The sequence below is a fragment of the Molossus molossus genome, unplaced genomic scaffold, assembly GCF_014108415.1.
Source record: "Molossus molossus isolate mMolMol1 unplaced genomic scaffold, mMolMol1.p scaffold_m16_p_3, whole genome shotgun sequence".
In the NCBI taxonomy this organism is placed as follows: domain Eukaryota; kingdom Metazoa; phylum Chordata; class Mammalia; order Chiroptera; family Molossidae; genus Molossus; species Molossus molossus.
The window spans coordinates 108,429,330-108,441,624 of NW_023425366.1; the positions used below are offsets into that span (position 1 = coordinate 108,429,330).

Consider the following 12,295-nt stretch of genomic DNA (forward strand, 5'->3'; position numbering starts at 1 on the left):
CCCTCCCTCCCACTCTATCTGAAGATAAATGGAAAAATATCCTCCCATGAGGGTTAAAAAAATATATATCTTTTTTCTTTTCTTTTTACTTTTCTTTTTTTTTCCTTTTACTTTCTTTTCTTTTTAATCCTCAATGGAGGATATTTTTCCATTTATCTTCAGATAGAGTGGGAGGGAGAGAGAAACATCAATATGTCTGCTGGTTGCCTCCCACATGACCCTGACCAGGGCCAGGGACCTAACCGCATCCGAGGTACGTGCCCTTGACAGGAATCAAAACCGAGACCTTTGGTCCTTAGGCCGACACACTAACCGCTGTGCCAAACCGGCCAGGGCTATATATTTATTTTCAGTGGAAGCCTGAGCTTGCAAGAGAAATCTTAAAACTAAGTAGCGTAATTCACTGTTGGAAATCTTTGGTCATGTCCCTTCATTGGCCATCCTCTCCTCAGTTACCCGGTTCCATGAGCCAACTCATCTTACCAAGAAAAAAATTCTCCTTTTTCAGTCTTGCCTTCCCTAGTCCCATCTCTTTTTGTCTCCAGATCAAATCAAATAATGACACTGCCCTCCTCCAAAAACAAAAACAACAGAGCAAACAAGCATTAGCATGCTGCCTGCAGAGATGAAACCTTGCACACAATGTAGTCATCCTTTACCTCACTGTGCATTATGGTTGTAATTGTTCTGAGTTTCTTTATTCCAGGATGAATTTTTGCTTTACTTTCATATACTCAGAAGACCCATTAAGCTGGTTTTTTGCCCTGGCCGGTTTGGCTCAGCGGTTAGAGCGTCAGCCTGCGGTCCAGAGAGACCTGGGTTCGGTTCCCACTAAGGGCACATACCTCGGTTGCAGTTTGTCCCTGGCTCTGGTTGGTCGTGCAGGTGGCAGCCACTCAATGTGTCCCTTTCACATCGATGTTTCTCTCTTTCTCTCTCTTCCTCTCTCTCCCTCCAACTCTATCTGAACAAAAAATAGAAAAATGTCCTCAGGTGAGGATAAAAAAAAAAAAATTGCCCTGGCCGGTTTGGCTCAGCGGTTAGAGCGTTGGCCTGCGGTCTGGAGAGACCCGGGTTCGGTTCCCGCTAAGGGCACGTACTTCGGTTGCAGTTTGTCCCCGGCCCTGGTCGGTCGTGTGGGTGGCAGTCACTCGATGTGTCCCTTCACGTCGATGTTTCTCTCTCTCTCTCTCTCCCTCCCACTCTATCTGTACAAAAATTGCAAAAATGTCCTCGGGTGAGGATAAAATAAATAAATAAATAAATAAATAAATAAATAAAATTTAAAAAGCTGGTTTTTTAAAAGAACAGTCTTCCCCTAGAGATGAGGTTTACAATCATCCCTAGAGTGGTTCTGTTGGTTAAAACCTCTTAGCTTGAAAGTAACAGAAACTATCTTGCCCGGCCAGTGTGGTTCAGTGGTTAAGCATCGACCCATGCACCAAGAGGTCATTAGTTCGATTCCTGGTCAGGGCACATGCCCAGGTTGTGGGCCAAATTCCCAGTGGGGGGCATACAGGGGGCGACCAATCAATATTCTCTCTCATCAGTGTTTCTATCTCCCTCTCTCTCTATAAAAAAGTCAATAGAGAAAAGAAAATTAAGAAAAAGAAAACTATCTTAAGCATAAAAGGAGAATCTAAGGACACAAGGATACCTTATGGCATCAGAAAAGAATTTCTCATTGGCCGCCAGGTGCCCATCTCTAACCCAGTCTAGAGAAATGAAGTCATATTGTACCAAATGGCTTCCAATGAATCTTAGTGTGGGTGAAGGGTTGCTATAAATGCTCAACAAATGTTTTTCAAATGCTTGAATGTAGGGAAGAGCCAGAGAAACTATTTCTAAATAGTAAAACCAAAAGTAAATATCTATCCCATTTGTTCAGAGCCAGTAATTATGAGTCAATTCTTTTTTAAAAACTCCATTCATTGCCCTGACCGGTTTGGCTCAGCAGTTAGAGTGTCGGCCTGAGAACCAGAGTCCTGGATTTGGTTCCCGCTAAGGGCATGTACCTCGGTTGCAGTTTGTCCCCGGCCCTGGTTGGGGTTGTATGGGTGGCGACCACTCAATGTGTCTCTCTCACATTGATGTTTCTCTCTCTTTCTCTCCCGCTCTATCTGAAGATAAATGCAAAAATGTCCTTGGGTGAGGATAAAAAAAATTAAAAACTCCATTCATTAATGAAAGATCTCGTTAAAGATGTACATGTATAGCCCTGGCCAGTTTGGCTCAGCGATTAGAGCGTCGGCCTGCGGTCCGGAGAGACCCGGGTTCGGTTCCCGCTAAGGGCACGTACTTCGGTTGCAGTTTGTCCCCGGCCCTGGTTGGTCGTGCGAGTGGCAGCCACTCGATGTGTCCCTTCACGTCGATGTTTCTCACTCTCTCTCCCTCCCACTCTATCTGTACAAAAAATGGAAAAATATCCTCAGGTGAGGATAAAACAAACAAACAAACAAACAAACAAACAAAAAAAGATGTACATGTATAGCCCTGGCTAATGTGTCTCAGTGGTTAGAGCATCTTCCCATGCACCATTGTGGTTTTGATTCTCAGTCAGGGTACGTACCAGGTTGTGGATTCAATCCCCAGTCAGGGTACATGTGTGAGGAAACCAGTCAACATTTCTCTCTCACATTGATGTTTCTCCTTCTCCCTTCCTCTCTCTTAAATCAGTGAAAAACGTGTCCTCAGGTGAGGATTTAAAAAAATATATATAGCCCTGACCAGTTTGGCTCAGTGGTTAGAGTGTTGACCTGTAGACTGAAGGTCTCGGGTTGGATTCCCCATCAAGGGTACAAATCTAGGTTGCAGGTTTGACCCCCAGCCCTGGTTGGGGTTGTGCAGGAGGCAACCAACAGATCACATCATTGTTTCTCTCTGTCCCTCCCTCCCTTCCACTCTATCTAAAAATCAATGGAAAAATTTCCTCTGGTGAAGATTAACAAAACAAAAAAGATACACACACACACACACACACACACATATGTATATTGTGTGTGTGTGTGTGTGTGTGTGTGTGTGTGTGTATCCTCTAAAGACCATTAATTTAGAGACTTCCTTGTCCCAGTATTACAGAGAAGTATAAAGCAGAGTTTCTCTACCTTGACAGTACTGACATTTTGGATCAGATAATGTTTTATGAAGGAAGGAGGCTGTCCTGTGTATTGTAAAATATTTAGCAGCATCACTGGCCTCTTCCCACTACAGCAGCATTTACCTTCTCCCTATAGTGACAAGCAAAAATGTCTTCAAATGTCAAATAGCCCCAGGGTGGGGGGTGGGGGGGTACAATACTGCCAAAATTAAGAACCACTGGTATAAAGCATGGCCTTAGTAAATTTTTAGGTCAATTAAAGACAGAAAACATATTTGAAACAATTGGAGAACAAAAAGGTAAAACACAATACACAAATTTATATTGTAAACAGTTATGACATTTTGATTTTTCCTTTAGTAATATTGGGGGAACATAGCAAAAGTAATTTATCATTTTATTCTGTTGGAAAACAATGGTGGTCATATATAAGAGCCTCATGCTGTTTAATGCCTATTTGGAGAGTTCTTCAGATTTTTACCAAAAGGATAATACAGAGAAAAGTACTTTAAATATTCCCCACAATTCCTCAGAAGGCAACTGTATCTGAAGTTGTGAATCAGTAGCATATTTATTGGCAGAATTTCAGAAATTAGCTTTATCTTTCTTTTTTATTTTGTTGTTGTTAATTCTCACCCAAGGATATTTTTCCATTGATTTTTTTAAGAGAGGGTGGGAGGGAGAGAGAGAAACATTGGGTTGCAGGTTCGATCCTGGGTTGCAGGTTGCAGGAGACTACCAATCAATCTGTTTCTCTCATATTAATCTTTCTCTTCCAACTCCCCTGCTCCTTTCCACTCTCTCTAAAAATCAGTAAAAAAAATATCCTCAGGTGAGGATTAACAACAACAACAACAACAAAAAGTTAGTTCTCTGACTCCCAAAATGATCTCTGACACATTTAAGTGAAAAAAGCAAGGTATTGAACAATATGTAAAGAAACACTGAAATAGCCCTGGCCAGTTTGGCTCAGCGGTTAGAGCGTCGGCCTGCGGTCTGGAGAGACCCGGGTTCGGTTCCCGCTAAGGGCACGTACTTCGGTTGCAGTTTGTCCCCGGCCCTGGTTGGTCGTGCGGGTGGCGGCCACTCGATGTGTCCCTTCACGTCGATGTTTCTCACTCTCTATCCCTTCCTCTCTCTCCCTCCCACTCTATCTGTACAAAAAATGGAAAAATGTCCTCGGGTGAGGATAAAAAAAAAAAAAAAAAGAAACACTGAAATATGTTTGCACTTTATATATATAAATTAATAATATACATAATGAATATATTATATATAAATAAAAGGATTTGTAAGAAACTAATAACATGTTTTATGTCTATCAATTACACTATACCAGAGGGTTATAATGAGATTCCAGTATGTGCTATTTATGCTTTTAGAATTTTATAATATGGAAATATATTACCTAGCCAAAGATTTAAATTTTAAAGATCAGTCCATGCTATTTAAAGATCTGTCCATGCCCTGGCTGGGTGGCTCAGTTGGTTGGAGTGTTGTCCCATACACCAAAAGGTTGTGGGTTCAATTCGCAGTTAGGACACATACCTAGGTAATGGGTTTGATCCCTGGTTCGAGTGTATACGGGAGGAAACCAATCGATGTTTCTCTCTCCCTCTCTCCCTTACTCTCTCTAAAATCAATAAACATAGTCTCAGGTGAGGATTAAAAATAAACACAATTCTTTTAAAATGTGAAAAAAATAAGCCAGGGAAGTTTAGTGTTTTTAAAATACATAAATATCTATATTCATTAAGGTGATTAAAGATGTTTCTTGCCTTGGCCCGTTTGGCTCAGCAGTTAGAGCGTCGGCCTGCAGTCCAGAGAGACCTGGATTCAGTTCTCACTAAGGGCACGTACCTCGGTTGAAGTCTGTCCCCAACCCTGGTTGGGTCGTGCAGGAGGCAGCCACTCGATGTGTTCCTTTCATGTCGATGTTTCTCTCTCTCTCTTTCTTCCTCTCTCTCCCTCCCACTCTATCTAAACAAAAAATGGATAAATGTCCTCAGGTGAGGATAAAAAAAAAAGATGTTTCTATTTATCTTTCAAGGTGACCATCTTCTGCTCCTAGGTACTGTTGGTAGCACCGGACATTTACTAATCACAGTTCTTAAGAACCATCTCTATTTACACAAGATAAAATCCAACCATTTTAGTATTGATTAGCCATCGCAAGATAAAAGGCTTTTCTATAAATTCCTGCAAACTCAAGGAAAGCATATACACACCCCTCTACAATGTCCTTTGCACTTATTGAGTCCGTTGTTCTGTAGTACATACATTAAAGTTGATTTTTCTCTAAGTTCCTAACTGTAGTTCTTGAGTTATTAAAACAACTGTGCTTACCTGCTGCATCTTATAAATAGAAGCTCACACCCTAGCTGGTTGGCTCAGCTGTTATAGCATCAGCCCGTGGACCAGAGAGACCCGGGTCGGTTCCCGCTAAGGGCATGTATTTTGGTTGCAGTTTGTCCCCGAGCCCAGTTGGGGTCTTGTGGGTGGCAGCCACTCGAAGTGTCTCTCTCACAACAATGTTTCTCTCTCTCTCTCTTCCTCCCTCTCTCCCTCCTGCTCTATCTGAAGATAAATGCAAAAAATGTCCTCGGGTGAGGATAAAAATAAGAAGCTCAACTCTTGCATATATTTATTCCTTAAAAAGAAATTTATAAATATCATATGGTTTATACATTGATGGTTTTATCCAATTATTCTTTTTTTAATTGTGGTAAAATACATGTAAAATTTTGCAACTTAACCATTTTTAAATGTACAATGCAATAGTGTTAAGTACATTCACCAGTCTCCGTAACTCTTTTCATCTGAAACTATACCCTTTAAATAACTCCTTATTCCCCACTCTCCCCAGCCCCTAGCAACCACCATTCTACTTTGTCTCTATGGATTTGATTTTCTAGAAATTTCATATAAGTGGAACATACAGTATTTGTCCTGTTGTAACTTAGCAGAATGTCCTATCAAGTATTATTTCCCAAGCATCTGTAATGCATAAAATCTTTCAGCTTGAGTTAATTGTTTAAAATTACAAACATAAATACTGATACATAGCACAGAAAATAGGAAGAAAGATAAAAACAGCTAAAATTTTTGCAAATTTTGAACCAAAGTATTATACCACCTAAAAATATGTGTTTTGGCCCTGGCCAGTTTTCTCAGTGGTTAGAGCATCGGCCTGCGGTCCAGAGAGACCCAGGTTCGGTTCCCGCTAAGGGCACGTACCTCGGTTGCAGTTTGTCCCTGGCCCTGGTTGGTAGTGCGGGTGGCAGCCATTCGATGTGTCCCTTTCACGTCGATGTTTCTCTCTCTCTCTCTTCCTCTCTCCCCCTCCCACTCCATCTGAACAAAAAAATGGAAAAATGTCCTCGGGTGAGGATAAAAATATATATACATATATATGTGTGTGTGTGTGTGTTTTGCCTATAATTGGAAATTTCAAAAGGAAACTACCTCTGTATTAGCATTCTTACATAAACAGTCCACTGATAACAAAGAAAGAACATAAGAGGGGCAATCCCAAATGAACTCTATTTTGTCATTAATATGCAATCAAATCAGATTTTAAAATTATTTTATTTATTGATTTTTAGAGAGAGAGAAACATAGATTTGTTCCACTCATTTATACATTCATTGGTTGATTCCTGTATGTACCCTAACTAAGGATTGAACCTGTAACCTTGGTGTTTCAGGACGATGCTCTAACCAACTTAGCTATCTGGCCAGGGCTCCAAATTAGCAGATTTTAAATCCTTGGGAAAAGAGGAAACTCGGATGTTACTTAAATCAAATGAACATATAAACATAAACTGTAGCATATTATAATGCATTGATTGTGCTAACCTTTCTTATAGCTAATGAGGTCACAAAGTATCCTTAAAATCAAGGAGTTATAGCTGGCCAGTGTGGCTCATTGGATTGAGCATCCTCCCAAGGACTGAGAGGTCCCAGTTTGATTCCCAGTTAGAGCACATGCCCAGGGTTTCTGGCTCGATTTCCAGTGGGGGGGGGGGGGCAGGAGGCAGCCGATTGATGTGTCTCTCTCACATCGATGTTTCTCTCTCTCTCCCTTCCTCTCTCTAAAAAAATCAATTAAAAAATATTTTTAAAAAATCAAGGAGTTGTATTTTCAGTGTCCATTTCATAGGAATTGTATTTACTTACATCTTCACCTGGACTACATGAGACATTATTTTCCATTTAGAATGCTGAAATGTTTTCACAAGAGAAGTCTAATTTAAAAAAAACAAACTTATTTTATAACAAAGTTCATTTGGAATGGCCTAATGTATTAAGGATTAAAGTTCTGGCAACAGATTACTTTATTATCTGAAACTGGAAAACTCTCCCCAACACTGAAACATGTATACTTGGCAAAGGCAGTCTAAGAAGTTTGCTGGTCTGAGTTGGTCAAGATTCCAGTGGAGGTTTCCAAAATGAGATTAATGTAAGTATTTGTGATTTTATAAAGTTGGCACTTAAATCTGAAGAAACATTGGTGAGTTCTGGAAAGAAAAAAAAAAAAAAAACAATTTCTATTTGAGTTGACATTTATAAACAGACTGGAACAAAAAATTAGAGTTGTTGGTTTTCATTCTCTCTAAAAGTAATGCTTTAAATAGAGAAGTAACCCACTGACTAATCTAGAGTTTTACAACTCAAGTAACAATTAACAGGCTTAAGAAAAAGGCTCATTAATACCTTTAACTTGAAAGGAAAACTTATAACATAGACTGTATAACAAGTTATACATCAATTTCAGCTTCTCCATTTGTGTGATAATGAGAAAATTACTTAACCTCTCAATATCAAATCTACCACCCTTTCTATATCAAATCTAACTACCTTGAAGTAAAGATAATAGTGATGCCTACTTGACTGTTGTGAGGAATGAGATAATACCAGTAAGTTACTTAGTACAGTGTATACTAATTAATGATCTTATTCACTAATAATAAAGCCTTTCCGTCTGGAATTATTTTGGTTTATGAGTGTTTGGCTCTTTTTGTCTTTTTATTTTATTTTAATTTTTTCAATCTTCACCTGAGGATATTTTTTCCATTGATTCTCAGATAGAGTGGGAGGGAGGGAGGGAGGAAGAGGAAGGGAGGGAGAGAGAGAGAGAGAGAGAGAGAGAGAGAGAGAGAAACTTCATGTGAGAAAGACACACTGATTGGCTGCCTCCTGCACCAATAGTGCTGGGGATCAAACCACAACCAAGGTATGTGCCCTTGACCAGAATCAAACCTGAGACTCTCCAGTTTCAGGGCTGAAGCTCTAACCACTGAACCAAACCAGCCAGGACTGCTGCCTTTTTTTTTAGAAATAAACAAATCACTGCCTTCATTTTAGCCAGAAATGCCATCTTCCACTAAGTCACTGAAATGACTAACACAAAGGGAAAGACGAGAGGCACCTGCTTTATATTCTCTAGGCCTTTTAGAAAACATGGAGTTGTTCCCCTGGCCACATACATGCAGATCTACAAGAAAGGTGATATTGTAGACATCAAGGGAATGGCACTGTTCAAAGAGGAATGCCCCAGAAACATCACCATGGCAAAACTGGAAGAGTCTACAATGTCACCCAGCATGCAGTAGGCATTGTTGTGAACAAAGAAGTTAAAGGAAAAATTCTTGCCAAGAGAATTAACATATGTATTGAACATATTAAGCACTCTAAGAGCTGAGATAGCTTCCTGAAACATGTGAAGGAAATGATCAGAAAAAGAAGCAAGCAAAAGAGAAAGGTACTTGGGTTCAACTGAAAAAAAAAAAAAAAAAAGCGCCAGCCTGCTCCATCCAAAGAAGGATACTTTGTGAGAATCAAAATGGAATGGAGCCTGAGCTGCTGAAACCCATTCACTATGAATCTATGGCAGGGTAAGTGTAAAAAAAATACTTCTATACTGTTAAAAACTAAATAAATAAACAAACAAATCCCTGAATGTATTTCATTTTAGAATCCAAGTATCTAAACTGTATAAAGCCAAAGGAGTCAAAATGCTTTGCCCCTATAGATTATTTTTATAATATATATATACATATACACAAACACCTGGAGAGAGAATATATATACATTCTCTTAAAGGAGCACTGAAGAAAACTGTAAGGAAATTGAGTTTGGCTTCCACTTAATATTCAACTGTATTCCATGCTGGGAGTGAAATCAACCAATATGAAAAAAATGAATACCTTCTTGGATAATATGTTGGTATTTTTGAGCAACAAATAGAATAACAATCTCCAAAGTATTGCTCTGCCCCATACCCTTCCCTCTTATCCCCCAAAGAGCAGGTAACTTATGGAACAGAATCAGAAAGACCAGGAAATTGATACTTAGCAATGTATACTATTATGATAGCACTTAACTCACGGAGAAGCAGGGTCACCAATTTTGACATTCACATGGCTTTTTCTACCTTTCTAATTGTCAAGGGGTTGGAGAGTGAAGCAGAATTCATCTTCAATAGCCTTAACCATAAAGTTTATCAAACAGGTTAGCACAAAGGGTCTTGTGATTTAGTAGAAAGCACATGTGATTTAGTACAAATAAGAAAATGTCCAAACTTCAAAATTTTTCCAAGTTTCACTTATACAATTAACTTTCACCTTTAAGTTGATTCGTGTAAAGTACTTGAATACTTGAATAAATGTATTTCAAAATGCAACTGCCCTGGCTGGGTGGCTCGGTTGGTTGGAGCATTGTCCTGTACACCAAAATGTTGCAGGCTCAATTCGCAGTCAGGGCACATATCTATGTTGAGGGTTCGGGTTCAGGGTCGATCACAGATAGAAGTGCATACCAGAGGCAACCAATGATGGATGTTCTCTCTCACATTGATGTTTCTCTCTTTCTCCCTTCCTCTCTCTCTAAACTCAATAAAAAACAAACAAGCAAAAAGCATATCCTTGGGTGAGGATTTAAAAAAAAAGCAACCAACACTATTGTAAATAGAAAAAGCAGTGTTACTTGGCAAAAGAAGTTATCCATTAAAATGACTTTGTTAACACAAATGACATTAAATCCTATTTCGAGGCACTTGTTGGCTACCAAATCGTTAGAGGTGTGAGAGTTCACTAACCCCCAAACTAAGGATATTGTCTTTGTCGTAATCACAAAGATTGAAAAAGAACTGTAAAGAGAATAACTTGCCCACTGGAGAGCTCATCGCTATTCAATGTTGTGTCCCTGTACCACCTAAAGTCATCTTGTTTCAGAAACACTGCAGTCCCACTGCCATCTCCCACCTTTAGAGCTCCAAGAAGGAATGTAATTCCACCCTCTCCCAACTAGGCCTAAATAAAAGAAACTGAGCACACTAGTATTTGGTAGAGTAGGTAAAACCTTACAGCTCAGGGCACTAGGTTTCTAAAACCTACCAAAGTTCCAAATATCTAATCCCTGAAGGAAAAGGCCACTTCACTTCCACTAACTTAATTTTTTTGAACAAAAGGGGCTTAGGAAATGACTAGAGCACAGACGTGGAAATGATCAAGAAATATTATAAGTGAAGATTCCTTGAAAGGCACTTACTTGGCAGAGGCCTGAGCGTCTGGTTCTGTACTAGTGAGGGTGACTGTTCATGGTGGTAAGGGTGGGTGCACTCTCATGGGGCATTGACTGCTGGGCCTCAGTAGCTAGAGCCTGGGACTTGGAGAGTGGGGATACACTGTCAGGAACTTCCTGACTTAGTTCCTGGCCCGATGGTGGCTCCTGGGCATGTGATAACTGGCTGAGAGCAATCTCTTGAACTAAAGCAGTGCTTTTGGGGGCCTGTTGGGTGTCACACGGGGCCTGAAAGTGCTGGGCAGCTGGGGTGACCTTCGGGTCCACAAGTTGGGTCTGAAAAGATGGGGCTGGCAGAAGCTGTATCAGAGAGACCTTGGTGGCCAGAGCCTGGGCTTGAGAAGCCTGAACAGGTGGAAGCTGAGTTTGAGAGGCCAGAGAAAGACTCTGGCAATCGCTCTTTGAGGCCACAGGGATCTGGAGATGCCTCTGTGCAGCCACAGACACTGAGGGCTGGCTCTGAGAGACCACGGGGGCTACAGTCTGGATCTGAGGGGACAGGGTGTCCAGAGGCGGACCTGTAGAGGACAAAGGGACAGCAGGCAGTCTCTTACAGAGAGGCAGAGGCCCGTCCAGAGAAGATGGAGTGAACTGTGATTGCACCAGACCAGCATTGGGGCCTGGGGTGCAAACTCCCTCAGAACTTTTGACAGCTTCCGATTCCGGGCCCAGATCCTCTCTGCCAAACTCTTCAGCATTGCCACGCTTCTCGACACTTTCCACTCCGTCTTTGTCCTGGTCCTCCTTTGCTCGACGTTGTAAGTCGCCTATGAAGGTCTGACTCAGAATAGAAGCAGCCCTTTGGAGAAGCAGCCTCCTGCGGCTGCGGCACTGCCGCCGCTGCATCCGCACCACAGCGGTGGTAACGCTGAGGCTGAGAGGGAGGCGCCGGCTGAGCGTCTGGCTCAGCTCGACCATGGCGGTGGCGGAGGGCATGCGGAAGGGCTTCTTCCCGGCCTCTTCAGGACTCAATTCGATGTTGCCGGTGTACCAGAAGACCCACCAGAGGAGACTGAGGAAGATAGTGATGGGGCCCAGGTAGAGCAGCAGGTCGTAGAAGGGCAGGTCGGCGAAGACGCCAGTGAGCAGAATCATCGCGCCCCCCGTGTCGAAGACGACGCCCAGCCAAAAGAAATCCTGGCAACGGCCCAGGGCCGTCCGCTTCCTGGTCTCCGTGGAGTTTCTCGGGACCTCCATGACCCCCCACTGTCGCCGGCTCCAGGTCGGTAGACGTGACTGGTTGGGCCGCGCAGCCAAAAGGGGGCTGTGGCCGCTGGATCGCCATGGCAACGTCTGGCGGGTGAGCCGTGCAGGGGGCGGGGCCAGAGAGCCGCTGGGCAAGGCCGCCTCTCACCTTCCTGGAGAAAAAAGGTGCCGCCCAGGAGAAGGACGCGTGCGAGGCAGACTCCTCGCCCACGAGGCCGCCTTCTGCGCATGCGCAGTTCTTCCTGTCCTTGCGTCATTCTCCGCGTGCACGCAGGGTGCTGCGTACGGAGAATTTAACTCTCGGGTCCTTCGTCTGTGTCCTCGCCAACATTCCTCTGCTCAGAGTATAGGGTTCCTCTATACGCCCCCAGGCGTTCCAGAACCAGTGCAAGTTCCAGAAGGAGAGCAG

At 42.2% G+C, this 12,295-nt stretch overlaps 1 protein-coding gene across 1 annotated transcript; it reads right to left on the reverse strand.

The window, feature by feature from the left end:
* Positions 1-10,677: 10,677 nt before the first annotated feature.
* LOC118642126 lies at positions 10,678-11,877 on the reverse strand. The gene has a single exon (XM_036279733.1). The coding sequence runs from the start codon at positions 11,875-11,877 to the stop codon at positions 10,678-10,680; it is 1,200 nt and encodes a 399-aa protein (XP_036135626.1).
* Between the last annotated feature and the right edge of the window lie 418 nt (positions 11,878-12,295).

Excerpts from the sequence above, each read along its gene's own strand:
- LOC118642126 (XM_036279733.1), bottom strand. The coding sequence starts at position 11,877 with ATGGAGGTCCCGAGAAACTCCACGGAGACCAGGAAGCGGACGGCCCTG.